The sequence below is a fragment of the Athene cunicularia genome, assembly GCF_003259725.1.
Source record: "Athene cunicularia isolate RWA chromosome 4 unlocalized genomic scaffold, athCun1 chr4_part3, whole genome shotgun sequence".
In the NCBI taxonomy this organism is placed as follows: domain Eukaryota; kingdom Metazoa; phylum Chordata; class Aves; order Strigiformes; family Strigidae; genus Athene; species Athene cunicularia.
Window position 1 is genome coordinate 5,410,100 of NW_020799100.1, and position 24,810 is coordinate 5,434,909.

At 45.7% G+C, this 24,810-nt stretch overlaps 1 protein-coding gene across 5 annotated transcripts; it reads right to left on the bottom strand.

Moving 5' to 3' along the window:
- On the bottom strand, window positions 1-24,810 carry SEPT6 (septin 6). 5 transcript variants are annotated; one of them, XM_026848382.1, is made up of 10 exons: window positions 24,699-24,810; window positions 17,030-17,225; window positions 15,770-15,956; window positions 15,369-15,530; window positions 9,472-9,568; window positions 9,040-9,208; window positions 8,408-8,540; window positions 7,565-7,755; window positions 5,590-5,633; window positions 2,013-3,130 (listed from the first exon to the last, which is right to left on the bottom strand). In XM_026848382.1, exons 2-9 carry the CDS (start codon window positions 17,194-17,196, stop codon window positions 5,630-5,632), a joined length of 1,110 nt encoding a protein of 369 aa, XP_026704183.1. In that variant the 5' UTR covers window positions 17,197-17,225; window positions 24,699-24,810; the 3' UTR covers window positions 2,013-3,130; window positions 5,590-5,629. The 5 variants fall into 5 exon arrangements, with proteins under 5 accessions (XP_026704182.1, XP_026704184.1, XP_026704180.1 ...); XM_026848381.1 differs by lacking the exons at window positions 2,013-3,130; window positions 5,590-5,633 and adding an exon at window positions 1-512; XM_026848383.1 differs by lacking the exons at window positions 2,013-3,130; window positions 5,590-5,633 and adding an exon at window positions 1-512 and having other exon boundaries at window positions 7,561-7,755.

Here is a 24,810-nt window from a genome sequence, read left to right on the forward strand (position 1 = left end):
TGAAAACACACAGTTCTTCTTACTTTATTTCTTTGTTCAAATTAAATATTTTGTGGCTGCCAACAGAGCAAATTGCACCATGTTCATATTTCCTTTTACTCTGAATGCACAAAACCAATCATCAACAGCTTATTGAAAATATTCCTTAGGCTTCGACACCTCATGGAAGCCCCATGACATTTATATTATTAAAGACAAAATTAGAAAAAAAATATGCCCATAACAATGTTTGAAAATGTATTCGCTACATCGTTAGTCCAAACATGACATTTCTGTTGCTCTTCAAAATTCCAGGTAAACCAGTTCCCCCACATTACCCTGTCTTGTCACACAAATTACAAGACACTTCAATTTTAGACACCATGCAAGTCAGTAAAAGAGCTTCTTTCCAAGACACTAACACTGAAGATTTGTTTCCCCCCCTCCCCAGACATAAGACCCTTAAACTCTTCTAGAAGTGGCAGTCTTCTCCCTCAGACCAAGTGCAGCTGGCGAAGACAGATTAAAAAAAGCTACAGAGAGAGAAAAGGGAAAAAAAGAGAAAAAACCAGAAGATTAGCAAAAAAGAGAAAGACATTCAAAAAGCAGGAAAAAGAGATGCAACATGAAAACAGCTGACAGGATAGAACCTCCTTGTGGTACCTCAACTACTTCAAGGAAATCACACAAGTAAAAAACTTTTTTTCTTTAAAAAGAGTCTACATAACTTTAAATAACATTCTAATAAGGCAAATGGTGAAGGAAGAACAGCCAGTGACCTGCAATACGTTAAAAAAAAGCCACATTAAATTGTTCTTTTAGCAGATAATCTAGAAATCATTGACAGACTGCTGTTGACTGGTTTTGGGAGCAGGCCAACATTCAATAGTAGAGGAGGAAGTAAATACTCAAATTATTTTAACTTGCTTAAAAAAATACCAAACCACAAAACAGTCAAAGACTTGTATGGGAAATAAAACTGTATTTATGGTGAAACAGAATACCTGAGAAAATACATTGCAATCAAGAGTTTTAACTGCCTTAACTGCTGGAAACAGAGGCCAGACCGCTGTCTGATCTGGGTTACTGCTGCTGCCACGAGCAGCTGGCCAGACTAACATGTTTTATGCAGAAACTGTTTGTGAGGCTTTAGCATCATCCAGACTACCTTTCTGGTAAAATTCTCAGCAGCAGCTTGCACTAAAACAAGCATTAGCTATCACAGCTAGGACTGAGGTGTGCTTATCTTCCAAAAGCCCAGGATTTGAAGGGGTTTTATTTAAACTATTTGGCAGCATGCATCCTGATCTTTCAGGAGGGTCAGGACGTGTGGATTCAGCCCCACACAGAGACTTTTGCCCACACACAGCGCAAAGGGTCAGGGTCACAACAAGCAAGGCTGAAAGGGAAATGAGGATTACATGCTAGTCTTCAGGTAGCATGAATTAGCAAAAGAAAAAACAAAAGCAAATAAAAAAAGATAGATGATGTCATGAAAATGACACCAAGTATAAAGAGAAAAGAGGTTTTCTCAACTACGCGATAATTAAACTAAGGTGGTGGTGTCATTTTAACGTCACCAATAAATACATTTAAACTGCGTTGTTATTTCGCCAGCAAAAATAACTCACAGAACTTATTCCCACATCCCTCATTTATCTGGGGAGAGGAAGCAAGAGAAAGGGGAATCCATTAATTTTAGGGAAAAAAAAAAAAAAAGATTGTAGGATTTAAAGTTGCAGTATCCAAAACCTTGTTAGGACTAATTTTACATTGATTAATAAAAGCAATAACCACCAGTACATAGTAAAGATAGAATCACGATGAGCATATAGGAGAGAGCAAGGGTAACACCATGGAAAGGTCACAGCTGAAATGCTGTCACATTTTATTAGACCCTCCGATTTAACAAGTAAATGAAGGTCCATTCCAGCCCATTGTATTCAGGGGTAATTACTCAGTACAGAGCCATGGGTTACTGTAAAAGAAGGGCAAAGAAAACAAAAAACAAAAGAAGTAAATGTTAACCAGAATTCACTGTCTGATGAAGTCTTTATTTAAAAACAAAACTCATCCAGAAATACACAGAGAAGATACCTGTGGGCAAACCACAGTTGCACTTGGCCAGAGTGAACTCCTGGCCCCGGTGAGCAAAACACCCTCCTTTTTAGTGCAAATCTTGCCATAAAACAAGGCTTTTGCTGTATAGAAAATATGAGAAGCAACCTGCCAGCATCTGTACACTTCTAAACAGATGCCAAATAATAAAAAAAAGGTAATACTTTTTGCATTAAAACCAGAAGTTGTTGGAATCACTGAGAAGAAAGTCAAAAGAAACACCATGGTCTTTCTTCACAAACACTGATATGTACAGCAAGATGACCAGCTTTCCCTGAGATTGGATCCAGGATGTGCATCCAGGCCAGCACACTGAGAGGGAGACAAGGCAAGAGATCCTTCGTGACCCCTGCAGCATTCAGAGAACACTTAGTTGCAAACCGTGGATCCAAGTTTGAGAATCCCCCAAGCCTGGGGACTAGAGGTCTGGACTCAGGCCCACGCCTGTGAGGATGTCAGGTTTTGCAAAAAGTCCTTTAAAATTATTTGAGTCACACACGGCAGCACAGGGTGGGATAACGGGGGGGTGGGGGGAGCGTTAGATACAGCAAATTAAAAAAGGGAAGAGGGCAGGCAGTCTCTTGAGACAGCACATCCCACCCCATGGCAGCATTGGGTTGCATTCGCAGCAGTCCCACGATGGGGGCGAAACCCAGCCCACCAAGCAGCTGCGCTCTCTTACCATGCAGCTCTCACACAAAACGGAGGGAGGGACAAAGAGCCGAGCAACTGAGAAGAGGGGACACTAGGCCAGCGCGCCCGCCTGGCAGCCTGCTGCTGCCCCAAGGGGAGAGGAATCAGCCATGAGCATCGCCTGCCAGTTCCACGTGGGCTACTGCCGAGTTCTTCACAAGAACCACCATAACCCAGAACAGCCAAGGGTGCAGACTCTTGCTTAAAACAAAATGGTGAGCGCAGGAAGGGAGCAATGAGTAAAGGTGAGCAAACAGGCACAATGGCATAGCTGCGTGTTAACCGAATGTGGGGGCATTTGCTTCTGGTGTGAAGGGAAAGGTTCTACAGGAAACCCGAACTGAAAATGAAAGAAAAAGGCAGATTAATGGTTTTATGGATTAATGACAAAAAACAAAATAAGAATATAAATGTTTTCTAACACACACAACAAAAGAAGTGTTGCTAAGTGTTAATAAGGTTTAATTTGATTACAAAACATGCTTTATGCAGATGCACACATGCACACACGCACACACACTCAGCAGTGGGATGAACCAAATTTATTTTCTAAAACAATCCTTCCACAGTTTTGCAAGCTACAGGCCTCATCAACTGTGACTTGTTTGTATCCTTGCAAAACAGTGGAGCCCTGCAATACTTTACGGATCAATATGGAGAGTATTTTTCTGAATTCTGGAAAAGTACCATATATACATATTTAATTTAGCAAGGACAAATCCCCATTGAAAAAGGCACTGTCTGCATTTGTACAGCGGGAACAAAGAACTTCGTTTGAGTCAAAGCCCAGCACACAACACTGTACAGTTATGAGGACTGCCAAAAGCAATCCAAAACCAACAAAAATCAGTAATGTTCACTCTAACTGCACTTTAGCCGTGCCTTCGTACTCAGCATCAGAATGAACACTGTTATTCTTTGAGCTTATTTTTCCACATTCAGAGCCTGATAAGCAGAGAATTGTTCTTTTCATTGTTTTACAGTTACCGTTGGCAGCAGAGACATTCATTCAACCGGACTGCTCAAGACAACTGCAAGCTCCAGTTCGAGTCAGTGCAAGACCCTTCTGAAGCTCTTCTGTTAAGTGGAACATCCCATTGAAATTAAATTCAAATGCCTCTCACTGACAGTGTAATGTTTACTTGCTTTTCCATTTCCCTTGGTGGAGCTAAGAGGGAAGGAATCCTGGAATCAACTTTTACCTATTTAAGGGTTGGAGTGAATATATAAATCCTAGCTTTGTCTGCAGGGAAGGGTGGACTCGAGGCTGAGTTTTTAGGGTGTTTTATAGTTAAATGGTGCTGTTCCGACAGGTCCCTTCTCTGAGAGACCTGTGCACCTCAGCCTGGGGTGCTGCCACCCTTGCCTTGGATAATGAGTACTGCTGCTCTGTCAAGACGACTGACATTCCTGTGGGAGCTTTCTTCTTCCTCTCACCAGAGAATCAACAGCAAATTAAAAAGGCTCAATTAAACACATTCACTGTCATTAGCAGTTTAACTAATAATCCTAATGAGGATGCTGCTCTCCCGCCAGGCAGGTGCATTTCTTGCACATCTTTGTTTAAATGAGCTTTAATTTTACAATAGATGCTGGCAGTTCACACTGCAGACATCTCCTTATGGCCAGGTTTGTTAACCCTTTCAGGCAACCTTATCTGTTCCACAAACCTGCCCATGACTATGTGTCCACCTTACATCCCTGCTTACATGAAGGCAGAGACACTCTGGACAGAATCACAGTAACAGGAGCAGAGTAGACAGACTCACAGCGTAACACCACTAACAGGGCTCTGCTCCAGTGGGAGCTCTCCACACTTTGGCAAAACTCCTCAGAAACTCAAATGTTGGCCTTATTCAGGGGTAAAGTGCTCTGGCAGGCTTTCATACAGCCCTCTCCTACCACTAGCCTTACCCTAACCGTGGGCACACTTGGCATGGCTCCCAGGAGCGTGGGTCCCTGTCTGTCTGCTTGAACTGAGCACCCAATCCACGGGTGACCCATTGACTTAAAAATGTCATAAAGTCTCTCAGTCTACCTTCAAAGCTTTCCTTATCTGCTAAATGCTCAGTCCATCATCTCTTGTGGTTTTGGACAATCAGCTATAATCAGTTAGCAGGTTTGGTTACTTGGTAGTAGTTTCTTTAGAGCCCCCTCATACATACATACACACACACTCATACGCACACACAGTTTGGTGATTCTCTGGTGCTTGGGGACAATGGAAAGCTCTGCGTCTGGCAGATTTTGCCATCTGTTAATATGTGAAGGTGGGGATAGAAACTAGTCTTGCATCTACCTTCACCTGCACTGTTACCACAAGTTAACACTGCAACTTGGAGGGGTGGGAGGGAAGGAAGAGAGAGGAAAAAGACATTTTCATGGCTAGCTGGGTTCTAACATCAGCACCACATCTCCATAGCAATTGTTGCCATAGTATCAACATGGCCTACATGATTAAAGAATCTATTTCTAAGGGAAAACGAAGTAAAGAAAACTGAGCCAAGAAAGTGCTGGGAAGGTTTAAAAGGAACAGGACCTAATCCTTATTTTTCTACATTTCATGTCCCAATACTGAGTCTCTCTGCATTTTACTTTGCAGAACTTTTAAATACGAACTTCACTGCATCCTTTTTCTACAACTGCATATGTAGAAAGACTGGTAGAGCATGTATAGAAGGGTGAAAGCAGAGGAAGAGAGGCATAATACTTATAGGCTTCTACACTTGCACAGGGTCTGCTTTTTTAGGAACTGTAACTGATCCCACTGTGAGGTCTATATTAGTTAATGACGCTTACCAGGACAATGTGCCTCATGCACCATGCAGCCAAACAGCAGCTAACTGTAAAACAGCATACATGTAAGAGCTAATAATGATGACAACGATGTAACAACATAAAAAAAAAAAATCAACAGAAACAAGTCATGATTAGTGCAAACTGGGTTTAAAAGAATCACCTGGGAAAGAAAAAGGCTAATGTATTGCCAGCCACTAGTAAACAAGATACAATTAAGCTACAGCTTGTGAAATTCATGGATTGTTAGAGATATTTATGATCTAAATACTGAAATGAATTATTAAGGACAATTGGAGAAGTTACAGAGTACAGAAAGCAGCACCATTTCTAAGACAGCTATCTTCCTGGAGGAGAGAGGCGCCTAACACCTTCCCAAGCCTTACTCAAGCACTGATCTATATCTTTCATGGAGTTTTCTGTGCCTTTCTGTGTCCTTAACCACCAAGGACAGTACCAACACTTTTCCACATGAGCGTGTCAAGGAACTCTTCTCAGATCAGAACTGCTTCTAGGAACAGGAGTGCAACTTGGGCCACAGCAACTAATTGCTCATGCTATAGAGCATGTTGTCTCCCTTTTCTGCACTCCTGACCCCGACTGATCTCAGGGCTGAAGTCTGCAGATGTCCGAGGGCTCTAAGCAAGAAAGAACTCGGCTGTGTATTCCTCACAGTCCAGGCTGGGGAGAGAAGTCTGTCCCCAGTCAGTCTCAGGCTTCTCAGTATGGAAAGATATTAAAACCCCCGAAGGTAATTCAAAATAGCAAATCAAAATACACAGTGGAAAAAGGAATGGATTAAGTGAGAAGAGGGCAGCACTAGTTGCTCATTGCAAAAGAATGTTGACACTGAAGCAGCTCCAGCTAAAAATTAAAAGACTAAACCAGAATCTTGTTCTGGCTATTGGGGTTTTCCTCTCCTGTCTCATTTGATTCCAAGCTTAGCAGTCAAGGGATGTCTTCTCTGACAAACAGTCCTGTCAGCTCTTTGGGCACATGCCTTATTGTTCACATTAACATCACTTCTCCACGTGCCTAAGACTATATAGCTCAGGCAAGATTTACTCTGGATTTGCCCCAGGGATGTGCAGAGAGGGGATTATGGCAGCGGCGTAGAAACCAGACCCTTGTTTATCTGCACACTGCTCTTTGTACACAGGCTAAGGTGGCACAGCACTCTGTTTCGGGAAATGTACCACAGCGAGAAGAAACTGCTCACTGCTAGGTGAGCAGGGAGGACTGTTTCAGCTGTTCAGCTGGTTGCTCTCGACCAACTGCATAGCATTAGGAGCCTGGCATGGCCACTGCAGACAGCCCAGATCACAGGACCCTGATGAGGGGCCGGATCCTGTCACACCAGTTCCTGGCACGGAGAACTCCTGCTAAAGCCATGCAGTATCTCTCACTATTCCTGTGGAAGGCAAAAAGCCGATTTAGGGCTGGAGAAGAGTACTAGCACTAATAAGAAGCTATGGCCTGTCCCCTGATTTTGCTGCCTTACATATTGCAGATTCCAGAATTCACTACTATTAGTCTCCCTGAATAATTTCCACAGTGTAAGCTTTTTCCCAACCTAAACAAATAAAGACCCTTGCAACAGAACACGCTCCTCTCTGGAGTACCAGGACATCCCTGCTACCCACACACCCTAGCCTTGGCAGCCAGTATTGTTCTACTTCATTATAAATACTGACAGACCAAGGGAGGAGCACAGAATCTCAGGGAATAAAAACAAGTTCAGCCTCTCCCATGCTATCAGCAAGCAATGAGGGAGGGTAGCATTGCTTCCGGCTCTTCAGGATGATTGCTAAAGGTAAAATGCTTCCAGCTACTGCTCAGCCTTACTAGGGATTACATCTGGCTGCAAATCTGCCCCTGATAAGGACTGGCTAGGTTGGGAAAGAGGTATGAACACCCAGAAAAATCGTAAAGGAGAACCATTACCAAAAAAGCAAATACCACTGGGTTAGCAACTTACTTTTTTCTTTCCTTATCTCTTTTAAGGGTTTGCGATCCTCCAGCCTGTTGAGCCTGAGATTGGAGCAATTCAGCTGCTGTTTTCCTTTGTTTGAATGCATTTACTTCATCATCCAGAGACTTCTTCTTATCCTCTAGCTTCTTTTTTTCATCCTGATGTAACTTCTTCAGGCGATCAAACTTTTCGTGCAGCTAGAGCGAAAGGAGAGAGGTGAGCAGGACCCAGCACTACCAGATAGTTCTGTTCACAGGAAAAGAGAAAGATGGAAGGATCGCATAAGATCCGCTGGTTTCTACATCATTTCTAGCCCCGAGTCGATGCTGCATAGACAAAGGGCAGGGCACAGTCTACTTCCACAACAGCTTACAAACCAGGCAGTGTTCTAGTGATGCACCATTGCACAGATTAATACTAGAGGATTGGGAGAATGTAACTGTAAAAAAAAAATTTAATCCACTTCCTGGAGTCTCTGCCTTATTCCTCTTTAAAGGTCAGTAAATTAATGGATTTTTCACAATGCTGAAGAAGTGTACAGGTATATTTTTTACATAAATAGCCCCTGATATAAGCTTGTTATCTCCTTGAATTTTGCCACACTGCAACTCTCCATCAGAATCAAGACTACATTACTTTCATGGTGCAGTAAGTTGTACACTACAAGCACTGTGATCTAGTTTTATCCTACAGGATGAACAATTTAATGTCCTCAGGACCTCAAGTTAAACTTTAGACTTCTTGGTAAGTCCTAAACCACACTCTGCAGAAAGTGCTTTGGCAGCAGCTACCTACTGGGAGCAGCTCAATCACTCACAAACATGAAGAGACAAGTACTGCAGTCTTCACCTCTTTTTCAGCCTCCTTCAGCTCTGCTTCTTTTTCCTTGACCCTCTGGACAAACATTTGCCTCATTGCCTCTTCCTTTTTCTGCAGTTCCCCCAGAAACTCGTTTCTTTTCGCTTCATAAGTTTCTTGTAAGCTAAAAGGAAAGTCCAGTGATATGACTTGGAACAAACTCTGCTTCCCCTGAGTCTCTGAAATCAGGCCCTCCCCATGAATATTGTTTGCCCACAGCACCTTTGCTACTCACCCACCCACGTGTGCCCAAGGTTTTCTTTATCCAACTGTTTCTGGGGTCTGTAAGCTCTTGCACTTTTCTGTATGCTAAATGTTGGGCAATTCAAAGAGACCAGCTGGCAACAAACACTAGTTCAGAGGGACACTGCTGTACCTCTGCAGCACAGACATTTTTACTCCTATACTTGCAGTTTCATAGTCAATCTTGCAGACACTCTCTGTGTTTTAACCTTCCCTCTCTCAGCCAGCACCTTTGCTGGAGTCTGAATTTATCTGACCTGGCAGGTTTTCTTGCTACATCGGTTCTTTACAGGCTTTCTCAAGGACACACAGATATACACACATGCAGTTCATCCACAAATGTCTCCCTTGAGCTCTCCTGTCCCCTCCAGGGATCCCACCTGAAGGGCTTGCTGTCCGGATCAGTGTCCTTGAAACCCATCTCTTCCAGTTTACATCGCCGGTACAGCTCATAGTGGCGTGTGTGGGTCTGTTCGCGAAGGTCTTCCATGTTCACACGGATCAGCATCTCCCGCAGTTTCACGAAGTCACAGTGAGCTTCATTCTCCACTATAAGACATGATAAGGAGTAAGACAGGGGCAGAAACAAAGGTCTCTTCCCGCATTCCCCACCTGTCTACTCCTCCAACAGGTTTAACAGCCCTTCCGAGCAGAGAAAACTGTCACTATAGACCTGACATGAGGATTTAACAAAGGATAACTCCCGGTGAGACACTAAAGTCCAGCAGGCTTCTGCTCCTCTCACGAGAGCCCACCGTCTTCTGGAAGAAGTGTCATCATTCATACCATGAAAATCCCAGGGCTCAACTCACCCTGAACCGTGCCCCAGGGGTACTGACGAGCTTTCATCATTTTGTTTCCTATTTTCAGCTCCTCTGTGCTCCCAATCACTGCAAACGGCAAGTGGGCCTGGAACACATTTAATGATACCCAAGTTAGTCCCTCTCAATTCTGGCTGATTTGCCAGCACACAGAGATTAGCATAGCCACTGAGCAAGACAATCATTATGCACACACTAATCTCAGGCAGTCTAGTCACTGGCCACTAGCCCAAGACAAGGAGGGAGAGGGGAGGGTCCTTTTTGGAAACCTTATTAGTGCTACCACTCTATATCCTCTACCTGGCTGATCCTCCCAGCCACAGGGTCTCAGGTGAGGTGAGCCAGTGCAAGACTAGCATCAGAATGACAGCTTGAACAACATGCTGCACAGCTCTGACTGCAGTGCTGTCCCGGGGACTTGCCATGGCTGAGGAGAACATCTGCACAAGCACAGAAGCAGTAAGAGGTCTTGGAGCCTTCTTTATTTTATCCCCCCGCCACTCCCTCAGCTCACACTGGAGCACAAGACAACTTGCTCTAGCAGATCATGAGATCAAAGTCCGTCTTCACCCCCAGAGGAACAGCTTCTTCCTCCCCACCTGCTTCACCCCTGGTGAGGAAGGGCTGAACACATCTCTGCACCATCTGCACGTGCCCCGAGGTCTGCCCCAGGCTTTGCTGGGAAGGGCCTCTGCATTCCCTGGGGCTGGGCTGAGCCTGCCCCATCCTAACACTCCATAGTGCCCCACACTTCTTGCTGCTGTGTTGGAGCTCACCCTCAGCACCCCCTCTCCCAACTCCCGTAGCACTCCTTTATCAAAACTGGTTCCGAGAAACCCAAAGAAGTGCCAATGACGTTCTAAAAAGCCCATGATGTTAATGCTACACACAGCCACTGCTAGGTGGCTGCATAGCTAAGAGGACAAAGGAGGCCAAATCCAGGGATCACACCCATGCGGAGGGATCCTGGGGACAGCAGAGCTGTACTGCTAACTCAGCTGTGCCTTGTTACACTCTTCAAGCCCAGGCGCACACTCCAGAGAGTACAGTTGTTACAAGTACCTGAAGGCTGACTAAGAACAAGGCTTGTCAAACTCAGAAATAAAAACCAGTCACTTCTCAGTAAAGAAGATAATTTTTGCCTTCTGCAGAGAGACTGAAATTTGCCCAGTGCAAGCTCAGCAGAGTTGGAATAGAAACACTCCCAACACCTCTCTGGGCTCACAAGACCTCTCCTTATGTTCCCCTCATTCCCCAAACTCAGGCATGCAAGCAAACCCCCCCAGACACTGCTATTGTACTTGGTTGTATTTATCTGTTGTGCAATAAGTGAGATCTCTGCCCACCTCCACTTGCTCCTGGGAACTATACTGCATTCTACCGAGCAGCAAAGAAGTGCAGTGTTTCAGCACTTAAAAATAAAGTTGCCAGCTCCCTGCACCCACCCCTTCTGCTGAGTTTTGTGCAGTGACATTTGTTAGTTAGACCTTTTAAAGTGCACTGAGTTCTGGGCAATTAAAAGGGCCCAAGAAAGCCAACTATATGGAACAAGTGACCCTGGATTGCTCTCAAGAGCAGGTAGTGAAGTTCTAATTCCACAGGTTATCTGAAAACTTGGACAAGTTCATGACAGCTGGTACAAGCAAAGATTTCAGAGATGATGTTTCCTGCGTTCGGAGTGTGTCTTCATATAGTCAAATTGCAAATACAGCAAAACTGCCTGCAAGCACTCACAAAGATGGGCTCTTCAGCTTTTATTCCCTGGCCTCCCAGCTCTTGCATGGGACACACACAGCATAAGCAGGGCTGGTGCTCAGCCTGAGGGAGCCACCCCAAGCCATGCAGAGGCTCTGTGCACTGGGACCTCCTGGGTTGCTCTCCATGCCGAGTTACCTTTGCAATCACACCGACATGCCAGCGCCTGGAGAGGCACGGGCCAGCATGGAGCTGTGCCTGCTCTGCACAGGGTAAGTTCCCAGCAGGAGAGGCCAAGCAGCAGAAAAAGGAAAGTGGTCTCTCAGGCTGAAGGAATCTGATTTTCAGCAGAAGGCTGTCTAATCCCCTGCACAGGGCAGGGGATACAAAACACTGGAGGAGAAGGAAACAAAGCTGTCCCAACTGAACAGCCTCTGTACTGCAACAGGAGTTGCAACAGGAGTGGTAGGAGCCAACTTTTAGAGGAATAATTTGTCACCTCGCTTCTATAAGCTGTATTTTTTCCTGCCTTTCAAGACAGGCCACACACAGCAGCAGCACTATCCACAAACACTTCTGCACATGGGGTCAGGAGGAACTGTCAGCAGTCCCTGCAGAGCAGGTCACTGCCTCTCCACAGGCTGCAAACAGGCCTTGCATGTCCCATGAGTCCTGCTGTGCAGCCACTGTCAGGCAGCCTGACTGGGGAGGAGGCAAGCAGAGAGCCCAGGAGTGACCAAGGGCCACATGCCACTTTCGGCTGCTCTGGGAGGAACTGGAGACATCACACCAATGGGACATGCTGCCTACTGCCAGGCACTGCCTGGGCTCTTCACCTACAGCAGGCTGAGCTCCTCACTACGGGATGCACTGGAACTGGTCTGTACTGTCCAACTGCTGCAAACTCTGGAACGCCCCAGGTACTAAACCCCACAAAGGCCAGAGCCTTCTCTGCAGGTCTACACAGTGCTATTTCCTGAGGAAAAGCCACTGCAGTTCTGTGGCACCTGAGGTTTCAGGGCAGCAGCTTCCCCTCCAGGACACAGGATCAGGTGAATGTTTGCTAGTGGCAATGTGCTCCTTGCTGGCGACCCTCTCCTCCACAGCACACTGGAGCTGCCCACTTCTCTCCTCCTCCCATCCTCCTGGGTGAGAGCTTCCAGACCTCCCTGTTGGCTTCTTCAGACTGTCCATGAGGAGCATTTCATGGTCAGCTTCTCCCACAGATATTAATGCTTTCTGTTTGTTTCATATTGAGGTCTCTGTGAGAGTGAAGTAATGGGATTTCCAAGGGACAAGGCAAATGATGGGAGCAGGAGAAGCAACCCAAGACAGTGGCAGAAACACCATGCTATGGCCACACAGGCACAGCCTGAACCTCAGCTGTCCATGGGCCTGGTTACCCTCAACAGCAGAGTCACTTCCTCCACTGGTATCAATCATATCAACTGTTCAGCTGCTGTCTTTGCCAAGGAAAAAGTGCTGGTGATTTCCTTCTTCCATCAGCAACGAAGTTCCAGCTCCCACCATGTGGGACAGCTCATGTAGCTGCATGTGGTTTCATTTAACTAGCAGGTGCAGGGAGAATATTTTCTTCAGTAATTAGACTAATTCATTCAAAATGGAAAAGCTAATAGGGAGTTGAAAGAATAGAAGAACTTGTTTTTCTTATTTAAGAGTAAAATCCAGATGGGAAGAGACCTGAAGAATTTTGGTCAGTGTTTTCTCCGAACTTGTAAATATATGCTTGGTGGAGTTCTCAAAGAGACAAAATCTGTTTCAAGGAAAATCAGGCATCTTACTCTGAAGAGTTGTTTAATCTGATTATTTTCTAAATACTTCACTTGATGCCTTTGTTCATGGTTAAATACTTTTGTTTCTGATTATGATGACACAGATTTTAAATCCTTCAGTTAATCAATTCCTGCCAGATCAAACAGTATTTTCTCTGTTTGGTATGCCAATTCGGACTGCAAAATACTCTGGAAAAAAATTTCAAATGCATCCAGCACAAGTGTATATAGTAAAATGCATACAAAATAGTGAGTTTGCATATTTTAAAGCCTAATTTTACTTTTCATGTGAAAGACAACTAATGCAGGTTATAAGCAAAACATTCAAACCAGTCTCAATTTTCTCTCTAATTAGAAAAGAAATTTAAAAAGTAACTGATCCAGAGAAGTTGCCAAGTTGCCAGTCAGCAAGAAGCATTACTTAAGTATGAAGACTGCATTTATAACCTTTCAAAGATGTTGATCTGTAACAGGCAAAGATAATGATGCTTTCTGTAGAGAAGTACAAACACAAAGGTTAAGGCATCTGATTCAAATCGAAGTTTCCCATTTTCCTCAATTTTAAATATGACTAAAATTGGTAATTTATGTCACAAACCTAAATCAGCTCAACCTGACTCTTCTACTGGTCTCAATCTCTCCACAAGTTCATCTTACCTGAAGCATAAGCAGATTTGTCTTATGTTACTAATAAAATCAGCACTTGGATACAAGTGTTCCAGGTCTGCAAAAGTGCCCTGATCAGATTCAGATTCTGGCCTGCTTAGTTCTCATAAACCTGGTAATCATGATTTATATCACTTTAATGGAGGGTTTAAAGGGTTGATCTCTCTGTGCAGCAGCTGACACAACCCAGAACATCTATGACTTGAGACAGCGATTCCCTCCCAGGAGACATGTAAATGGCTGAAAGATGAGCAGAAGTTTACCTCTGCCCTCAGAAGGGCCAAGGGGAGAGGACTTCTCCCTTTGTCATCACACATCTGGTTCCTTGAGGACTCAGTGATGTTGCATCTTCATTTCCATGAGTAACTGTACTCCTACATATAGTGAGAGCACTAAACACTGAGAAAGATGCCATCACAAAACTACTCTGTCCAGGAAACCACCACTGACAGCTCTTATGTTAGGACAAACTTCATGTTTCTTTCAGGCTTCTCCACAATACTCTACAACTATTAATACTAGATCAAGACTACACAAAAGCACATCAGCTAGACCTGTACTTCACCAGCAGCAGTTAAGCAACTTCCGCTACTTGCTTTCCTGTAAAAACCTTTCTGGAAAATGGGAGCATGATCAGATGTGCTGTCAGAGGTGCCAAGGGACAGCTTCCTCCATCTTTAGGGAGCCGCAGACAGGCACCCACAATGCTGCAAACGGCAGAGCCAGAACAGGCACCTGAAGGCACCTTAAGACATGTTTGGCCCAAGTTGTGTACTGTTTTTCACACATTGCTGGTTAACTCCTTGCCACGGGATCCTGGAAGTTCACTGGTAGGGGGGCATCAGGTGATGTGTGGGACAGAAATCTAGAGAAACGCTTGAGCTGAACAGGGTTAGATGCTGGGGAAGTATGTGGGGGAAGTGAAGCAGCACACACACTCCCTCTCTTCTTATGTACTCCAAAAGTGACCAAAGCAGATGTTTAGGGAAGAGGAGGGCCACTGCTCCTACCCTTGTGTTTTATTTCTCACATCAGCACTTGGATATAGCTCAAGGGAAGCCAGTGCTCTAACCAGCCTCATTGTATCCCCCTGACCATCCGTTCTGGCCAAGAGCACCAGAGCCAAAAGGCAAACCAGACCAAGGACCTAGCTAAGTAACTTAATCAATAATAAAACAGCTACTCAGTGGAGACAGGAGTCCCAAAGCCAGCCAGGTGAAGTGGCTCTGCTGCAAAGACAGCCATGGGCAAGATGAGACACCCTGGAGGCAGGGCTTTGCAGGAAACACCAGCCCAGGAATGAAAAACTATTTGGTGTGAAAAATGCAGGGTGAGGAACAGAGTGGTAAATGTCTGTAGACAGCCTACCCCTCACACCAGATGGGTAATACCCATCTGATTAACTCATAACCCAGGCCTGTCCTTGCCCTGCACAGCCAGGCCTCACCATCTGTCTGATTTCCTACACGTCCCTCAAAAGCTATGCCTTAGGACAAGGAAAGGGTTAAAAGACAGTCTGTTTTCTGACTAGAAAATCCCACCAGAGAGGCAGTAAGTAGGCTACCACAAGGCTCTGTTAGCCTGGGATGACACTACAAGGATGTGTTCCCTGTAGAATCCTTTGGTTTTAAGACACAAAAGGGAAAGTAGACTTAAGAAGCACCCCAACGTGTGCCACCAACCTCTACAGTGACAGTGCTGTTCTGGGGGAGGAGGAAGCACAGAGTCACTTACATTCATTGTCCCATTTATCTCCGCCACTGATTCATCATCCGTTGGGAACTGGTAGATCTGAACCCCGTTACTGACCAGTTCACTTGTGATTTTAATTTTAAATTTGGTCAGCTCACTCTTGGAAATGGCATCAGATTTAGCAATGATGGGAATGATGTTCACCTAGAAAAGAAGAGAGTGGTAATAAATCCTCAGCTTTGCTCCAGGGAGTTTTTTCCAAGTCTGCAATACAACTTACAAAAACTTAAAAGTGCTCAATAGATCTACAGGATTTATCTGCCAACCCAGTCATCTCCACTAGTGTAAGGGCTATTCAAAGTGGGGAGACGTTCTCTGGAAAGGCAGCAGCCTTTCCATCACGCACATAGCAAACCTGCCCAGTAAGAGTTAAATGTGCCTACCTTGCTGTCAAGCTTCTTCATTGTTACCAAGTCCAGGGATTTCAGAGAGTGCCCTGTTGGGGCAATGAAGTACAAGCAAGCATGGATCCGGGTGTCATGGTAGTTGTGCAAGACCCTTTTTATCTTCAGTTCTTCTTGCAAGTAGGCTTCAAACTGAGCATCAATGAACTCAACAATGGGCTTATAGCTTTGGTGGAAGGAAAAAAAAAAAAAAAAAAAGAGTTGGACATTGTGCAGTCAGGAAGGTAAACAGACAGTGCTCCTTTGCTTGCTTTGAAGAAACAAGCTGCTTGTTAAATTTCACTTCCCAAGACCAATTCTCTCAATCTCCCTTCCTGCCCACCCGTAAGAAACTTTACAGTTGCAGTACACCAGCCTGTTTGATGAAACACAGTCCTGGAGATTCAGCAGAGGACAGGAGACAGGCCATCCTCTCCAGGGAAAGTGGATTCTCATAGTTTGAAATGTGAGGGCAAGAGACTTTTAAAAGGAAGGATAATGGAGACACGGTAGTAGTGTGAATGTAGACCTTGCTTGCACTGAGGGAGAGGACAGCTTGCTGCTCTCACAGCCCCGGGTCCTGCCGGTGGAAGATACATCTCCATACAGCACTACCTTTGTCCAGGGCTCTGGGGCAGGAAATCCCTGCAACTCCCTTTCAAAGCCGTCTGAATATAGAGCCTGTCAGACTCATAGTGTAAAGGACATCAGCACATCTAAAAACTAAAAAGAAAATCTAACAGACAGTCCCTCAACAAAACAATTCCCACCTGCAATGCCTCCATGAAGATGCATGTTGGAGACAGTCTGGTGAAATGGCACATGCCTTAACTGCCACGCTCCACGCTCCAGCCACACCGGGACATGAGTTGCCAGAAATACTTCCCCAGGGTATCTCACCGCTCATTTATTGTGCTTCCTTTGGCAACATAGAAGAGCCTGACAGAAGTGGCTGTTAAGGCAAGTGGTCACTAGACCATGCTAACAGACCATGCTAACAGCACAGCACAAGGAAACAAGCACAGATGCCCTAGAGCTGAATTTGGGCAGAAGGCTGCCAGCAAGGTAAATATTCCTCTGATAGCATGGGAAAAGCTGCTTTGATAGCTGGGGCAGTGCTGACACACCACAGCCTCCGTCCTCTCTTCTACATGGCCCGTCCCAAATAGGCAACAAGGACAACCCGTAAGAAGGAAGGAGGAAAACTTTACAGTGCAGTCTGGCCCGGTCATGATAAAGCCTCTCTCCCTCTTCACTCACCTGTCCTCTTTGTTAATCTGATCTCCAAAGCCCACTGTGCTCACAATAGTCAGTTTGAGGTTGACGTTGCTCTCCTGCAGGTCATAGGTATTGGATTTCAGCTGGACCCCAGGCTGTGAGTGAGATGCTGGGTCACCTTCAAACTTAGTGTTGAAAAGTGTGTCCATGAGAGTTGACTTACCAAGGCCAGTTTCCCCTATTGGAGAAAAAGACAGTTGAAATGTTCTGTTGAATATTAATATGGTTTGGCCTTTCAGCTTCCAAACATTAACAGGGGTGAAATTGTAGCAGATGAAAGCAGATCTCATGCTCCAAAGGGATCGTCTGGCAAGCAGAAAGCCATGTACAATGGGAGGCCTGTATTCCGGGAAAATTACATTTCACAGTCTAATGGCCATTAATATTGTTAGAAAATAGAGATGAAAAGAAAGAGGTGAAGAGGCAAAGGGGAAAGCATCGTTCAGATCCTACATAAACCCACAACTACACTACAGAAGATGCTGTTTTGATTAAAAAGTGTGAGAGGGAATGGGGCTCATTGCCATTTCCAAAAAAAGATGCTCCAGATCAGCATGCTTCTAATAAGCAGCCACTGAAATAGCCTCCTTCTGTGCAGAAACACTGAGAGCTGGTTCCAGTTCTACAGCAAGTTGTACAGTTGGTTTCTTGTACCCACAACAGATTGAGTTGGGAGATCAGCCTTCTAGACTGGGAGGGGACATTTTCTGTAATATCTGTTTTCCATACCTTAGGGGCTACACAAGCTACAATACTCTAAAATCTGCTTCCAAAAGTTCTGCAGCATCGAACTGTTATTTGGATTCCATTTATCAATTGGGAATTATTTCCTTGTCTGGAAGAAAGAGACGAATCCCAGAGACCAGTCTTTTAGATACATCCCAGGAAGAACAAAACAAATCCCTCAGTGCACTCACTGTACAGGGGAGCCTCCCTTACCACGCTCTGACAATGGAGCCAGCTTTCCGAGCTCAGAGGATCTGACTTTGTGCTAAACCACTAAGCAGTCTGGTTTGCTGCCTTGTGAGGGCTGTTGTGTTGGGGAAATGGCGATTTCTTGAGCTGCCCAGCTGGCTTTTGCTGAAACTTTAACAGCCGACTGAACCCCACCCACTGTGAAAGCTGCTCCTCCAGCGCGCTGTGGGACCAAGGGAGATTGTGTCTGGCTGCAGCAGCCTTCCTCCCTCTCCCTGAGCCCTCAGCTCCCAAGCAAGACAACTTCATCATTTTCCTGCTTTGCTCAGAAGAAAAGAGCTTCTTATTTTTGTAGGTTTAGAGCTCTGCAACAGATCCAAAATTGCATGAAATGCCCAATTCAACAAGGGGAAACTCCTCCCCATCCTCCCCCGTCCAAATCTCTGAGCCTCACCCCTGTGAGCAGGCAAATTCTTCTCTCTTGGCCTCAGAAGGGACTTCTCACTCTCACGGCTGAAGTACATGACAGACAGGGCAGGGCAAACATCCACTGCCCAGGGAACTGAGTGGTCTCAGATTGCCAGGATCATGTGTCAAGTATCTTTCCAGAGGCAGCAACATTCAATGCACACCTTGAGCTGCAGAGCTGCCTGGGAGCCAGCTAAGAGCTTGTGCTCCATCACCAACTGATGCCAGCTACGGCCAGAACAGCCACAAGTCCAGCTGCTCTTCACACCAATCTTGTCTGTAATCTGAAGGGGAGAAGAGAGAATCAGCACCAGGACCTTATGTTGCTGCAATCCCTTCTGCTACATCAATGCATCAGCCGTATCTACCGCTGACCGGAGTGCAGGGGCACGAGGAAGGGAGTGGGACTCAGCAAAGCACAAGGTTATCTCTATCACTGGAAGAATGGAGCTGGACCATCCAGAAGACTCATGGCTGACCACAGCAAGCCCTTCATTGACTTGAAATCTCATAGTCTGAGCTTCTGGGGTACCATTTTCCCCATACAGGGAGCAGGTGCACAAAGCATAGCAGACCAGAGTGTCGCCACAGTTCGGACATGGATTTTGAGAGTTAACAGCAGACAGCCTGCACGACCTGCCAGGCCTTTCTCAGGGATTCCAGGAAAACGGCAGCATAAAAAAAGAAAAATCTAAACAGCCTGAGAAGGCTGCAGCATTTCCAGAGCCCCTGCCAAGGGATGGGTGGGACAGAGCAGGGGATTGGCTGCTTGCCTGCAAATGCCAGGATCCCTGATAGGGCATACCAGGACAGGGGAGCTCACAGCCCTGGGGTGCAGGAGCATCATCCACACACCAGCCTGCAAAGCCTCCTCCTGTGCTGCTGCCCCACGTTCTCTGTCCCACTGCCTGGTGGGCCCCAGAACAGGGTTGGATCCAGCAGTGTGTGCCCCGAGCCCCCAGGGCTGCAGGACAGGGTGACAGGGGAGCAGCAGCAGCAACCAGGGCAGGGAACTGCTCTCTGCAGCGAGGGCTCAAGGTCACGTGTAGATCATGCTGGCTTCCAGGCAGACAAAACACCCTGTAAGCCACCTCTCCTTTCCGTCTCCTCCTTCTTTAGGGCAAAAAGTGTTCACATGAGGCAAAGACTATTGATTAAACACATTCTGAACCTGCTAATCACTGCCTACTTTAAATCAATCTGATGTGTTGTTTCCAGCAAGAGTGACTTTAACTATCAGAGGGACCAGGAGAAGTGCTAAGAGGCGCAGGCAAATTTTCAAGACATGCTTTTATAATCCATCTCATGCCAGCTATACAGGGCCAGCAAAGGCAACTTTGAATTGACACACTGAGGTTTTCCTTTTGGAAGGGGAAGATCAGAACTGGTAGCGCATTTTTCCACAGGTGCAAGTTGCCCATCTGAACACCCACTTCATGTTAAAACACAAAACACCCAGCCAGTAACATGGCATCTCAAACATGAAGTCTGCAAACCAGAAATGACCTTCAGCCAGCAGATACACCCATGCCCACACTGTGTAACCCCACTGACAGGGCACAGCATTAAAGCCTGCCAGGGAAGAGGATGGAGGAGAGAGGAAAGACTACCTTCAGCTAAAAGAAACATGATGTTAATACTGACAGAGTGACATGAGATGGTGAAAGATTGAAGATCTCAATAATAAAGTGCTTTAACTGTGTTAAATATGACCAGAGCTAGGGAGCAGTGCTACTCTGAAGGGCAAAATGACAGAAGAGAGGATTTCTGAATCTCCTGGGAGTTTCTGCCTCACGCAGAGGCAACTTTCTGCTGGCTGGAAGATGTAAACAGTGCCAACTGCTTTTTGTAAGGACAGGAGTCCAGATGGAACAGATGGTCTGATGAAAAGGACAAGTAGTCTGTGCTTGTTCCAGCAACAGCGCTGGAATCTTCTCCAAAAAGCAGAGACGATGAATGGGGATTAAGGGAGGCAGAGTTACCGTGGAAAAAGCAGCGGTGTATGCAAACCAAGTGAGAGGCGTCCTTGGCAGTGAGATTATTTCCTGATGTCAAGCTTATAGGCACACATGTGATTTCATCTCCAAAACTGTATTTAGGATTATGTAACTTGGCAGTGGTCTACTCTCCTGAAACAGGGCTGACAAAACACTATGGGGAGGACAGGGTAGGGAGGGTGACCTTTACTGTTAAGAGTTCTGCACTGGGAAACTCTGACAGTTATTGAAAAGCTGTAGCATTGTGCCTTTAAAGCATCATGGGACGAATTTTTGCTGTTAAGCCTGATAAATCAAAAAAAAAAAAAAAAAAAAAAAAGGTGAGAGACACCATAGCAGTCAAGCTCTGGACACACAGCATCCCTACACCAGTGCCCAGAAGGTACCATCCACTCTTAACAGCTGACAGCCTGCCAGGCTAGAGACACTGTGCTGGGGCTCCCTGCATCTCCTCTTGGTCTCCCAAGACACGCTCCCTGCTCCAAGTGCACACGCACACAGTGTCTTCAGTGCTCTACGGAAACAGTTCATCAAATCCCGCAGTGACAGAGCAGTGGCACCACTTGTAAACACAGCTGGGACAAGCGCCACTCTCCTCCCTTCAGCTACTCCAGAGAGATGCCCTACTCTGGGACCAGACTGCCCTTCCTGGGACACCTGGCCAGGACGCCGCTCTCACTCTGGGGCTCCCCAGCACTGCAGGGAGTGCGTGACCCAGCCATCAGTCCTGCAAAGCAACACGCCATGCTGTGCAGGCAAGCGTCACAAGGGCTACCCAACACCAGCTGTTCTGGGTGGGATGGGGATGAGGTGAGAGCTGGAGGTGAGGTGCTGCCACGCCTATCTCTGACACTGGTCAGCAGCTATGGTGGAGGAACTGAAGAAACTGCACCCACAGTAAATGCTCCTTTCCCTTGCGAACCTGGGAGCTTCCCAAACCAAAACATCTATCTTTGTGCTTAATGCACCTTCGCCACTTCTTCCTTGCACAGTAATTTTGGCATCCTAAGCACTCCGCAGCAGCTGTACCTCCTTTTTTGTGCTTGGTGATTTATTTTGCTTTTCCCTAGTACATGTTAAGTGAAACTCCTTTCTCCACATCACTCAGGATTTAAGAGGCCCCAGTCATACCTCAATCAACTCTGTGAGTGGACAGAGGAGTCCTTGGAGTATTTCCCCGTTCAAAGGCATGGAGCAGCTTTAACAAGAGTGCTCTTTCATGAGGGAACAACATCTGTCCTTCACAAGATCAACAACCATGGCTTCAGGTATCACATAATTCAATCTTAAAGAAAACGTACACACATACACAGCCCTTTCACGTGAAGAAATGGGAACTAATCCAATGTAGCAGGTTTGTTGAGACAAGCCCTGAGGCAGCTCAGCCTAGTAAGGCCATCTCTCACAGAGAGAGGAAAAAATAGTTCTTTCCATCTGACAGGCGTACGTGGATGCCGCATGATTCACCCACTGCAAGACAAAGGCTGGGCTGCAGGGACAAAAGGAGCAACATGGGCTCACAGAAGATGCTGAAGCACCTCAGAGGACTACCCGGCTTCCAGCCACCAGCATCCACCCCAGGGGACCAGGGGCAAGGGGGCAGGAGAGGGCTGAGGAGACTGATGGCTTTTTGATTGGTGGAACCCTGTTCTCTCCTCAGCTGGTTGCACCAGTGACCACAAAACCAACCACTGGGCAACTTTCTGGCTGTACAGCTCATCACCCCACAGAAAGCTGACTGCTGGAGAGCAGGCACAGCAGCTCTGCACAAGGAAAACTGTCTAGATCCCCCCTGAGCCCAGTCGGTGAGAGCTTCTGCATGCCAAGGGCTCACTCGTTTGGAAGGAGAGACCTCAAACAGTTATGGTATAGCCCCTGGGAAAAAAAGAAGGTATTTCTGCCACAAAACAGTCATTTCTCGTTGCACTGAATAGGCTGGTCAGAACAAATCCTCTGCAAATTCAGGGAGAAAGGAAGGGGGAAGCTCCTGCTTATAATGGGATACTAGTTTAATGCACATATAACCTACCCTGGCCAAAACTGAGCAAGTTTACATTAAAAAAAGTCAGCCTTTTCTTCCTCTTTCTTCACTCCATCTCACTAAGAAATACTGTCAGCACAGGTCTCTGCCATTAAATACTTCTCCAGCCTTTGCACTGAACTAAGAGGCAACTAACATTTTATCGCAGAAGCTTTAGGAATAAAATGGTTGTGCTGAAGAATAAAGTATCAGAGAAACCATCCACAAACCCTAACTTCATATGAGGTTTGCTCATTTATTCTATCTTTGGCTCTAGTCTCAAAGGGGAGACAGCTTTCAGCATGAGAAGAGCTAAAAATTGCTCCACTCTGGACGTGCTGCGGAGAGGCATTTCTGCAAGATTTCCTTGGCTCCTTCACCAGGAGCTGGAGGAACTGGTGGCTCAGATCCAGTATGGCGCAGAGCAAAATTGTCATTAGATTTTTCCTTCAACAGATGCCACACAGAGCTAAAAAATGAGGGGCAATGAAGTGCCTTTCTATCATGCTTAGTGGCCCGACTACAGGATCAGTTAATCTGCTTGTTGTTTTGTTGGCTCCAATTCTGAGTTGCTCCCTGTTCTTTCAATTTTTCACCCCAAACTTCTGCTGTACAGGTGAGACCCAACAGAATACATGACAGATGAACTCTGGGACTTCTCATTTTCTTTCTCCAGGATGTTTAAGAGTTTAACTTTGTTACCACAAGTTAACAGAGGCACCAGACAACTCTTAAAAGGCATTTTAAAGCCGGACCTCCTCAACTCAAGATTTACAGATCTTTTTCTAATGAAGCTTATTAAATTTTCCTATAAAGCTTCTTTATTTCCAGACTGATCATGTCTGTGTTACTATTATTCACAAAAGACTGACATTAATAACTAATGTGCATTGATCTTGGCAAGCCCTTGTTATTCAGATCAACAAGTGATTAATACATCCTATTTCTGTTCTGCAAAGAGGAGAGCAGAGGCATTCAGCTCCTCTCCACATGTCAGAGTGAACATATACTAACCACAGGAGGCAACCACTGCTACACCTACAACTTGTAGAAAAAAAAATCCACAGCAGCTCAGTAAGTGCAAAAGGAAATACTTTAAGACTTCAGTCTTTGGGACAAGAGTTTCACTAGGTCACATCACATTCATGTACTGTGGAAATCACCTAGTGACTCAGTCTGACAGTGACCTCCACTTGTCAGCAAAGTTTATCATCTCACAGCAATGCCATTGTCAGGGAAAGGTTTTTTCTCAGCTCCATTTAACAGGGAGGGAGCTCCCCTCTCATCTCAGACTTAACCCTGTCCAGGTCTATACCATGAGCTGGATCTCTCACAGGAGGGGACAGAAAACCTTTGTGCAGGTGCAGAGCTGATCACCAGCTAAGATGAGTCCCCAGGAGGTATCCACAGCTGCAGCTCTCCCCTCTGTCACATCTGGCACTGCTGGGAGCAGGATCGACTCTGAGCAGCCATGGCCACACAATAACCTCCTGCTCCCAGAGGCAGGGCACCAGCATCAGTAAACCAAAATAATTGTCCTATCAGACAGTTATTAATTCTCTATTATTAATTTCCTTATCCACCTTACCACACTACTGTACCAAAGCCATACAAGATTTTACTTGTGTTACCTAGGAGTGCCTCTGAGGAACGACCATTTGGGATCCTAACCCTGGGGAAGACCTGTGAGATGGGCAGATGTTGCAGGGACAAACATCAAGTACTAGTACAGTACCAGGCCCCAGCTGAGATCCATACCACATGGCAGCCTGGATAATCGCCTGACCAGCTAAGGCTTCACCAGACACTATTTTAATTCAAGTATGCACTGAAGGGAGGAGAAAAAAAATCGCTCTTTGTGATTTAAGAGAAGCATGACTGGTATTCTGTGAAAATAATTATTATAATAATTCAATGCCTAACCAAACAAGACCTCAGAACAAAGTTCTCTGGCATGAGTACCTATTTTCTTTTAAAAACATGAAATTCAAACATATTAGGAAAATAAAGATCATAATAAAAGACTGGGATTTAAGGCATTTTATTTCTATGGTTCAGTGCTTGGTAGAAAGACATACTGCATAACCCCAGCAGGAATTTCCTAGGGCACCATTAAATCTTGTTACTGAAAATAGAACAGTTGGGGAAATGTAAGTCAAAGCTACCTTGTTAATGCTGTCACCTAGAAGCTACATACAGCTGCAGAGAAACCCTTTTCAGCAAGAGAACTTCCCAAAATGGAAATACTCACCCACACACAGGATGTTGAAACAAAACCCATGATTAACTGACTTATTAACCAGCTGGTCAGGCAAACTGTCAAATCCTACGTGTCCAGAAAGTGGGACAGTACGACAGCCTTC

Coding starts and splice junctions, on each gene's coding strand:
- SEPT6 (XM_026848379.1), bottom strand. CDS start 17,196: ATGGACACACTTTTCAACACTAAGTTTGAAGGTGACCCAGCATCTCAC. Junction 9,209..9,471: donor CCCCTGGGGCACGGTTCAGG/GTGAGTTGAGCC, acceptor CATGTCTTATAG/TGGAGAATGAAGCTCACTGT. Junction 1,958..7,564: donor AGAGATAAGGAAAGAAAAAA/GTAAGTTGCTAA, acceptor CTTCTTTTACAG/TAACCCATGGCTCTGTACTG.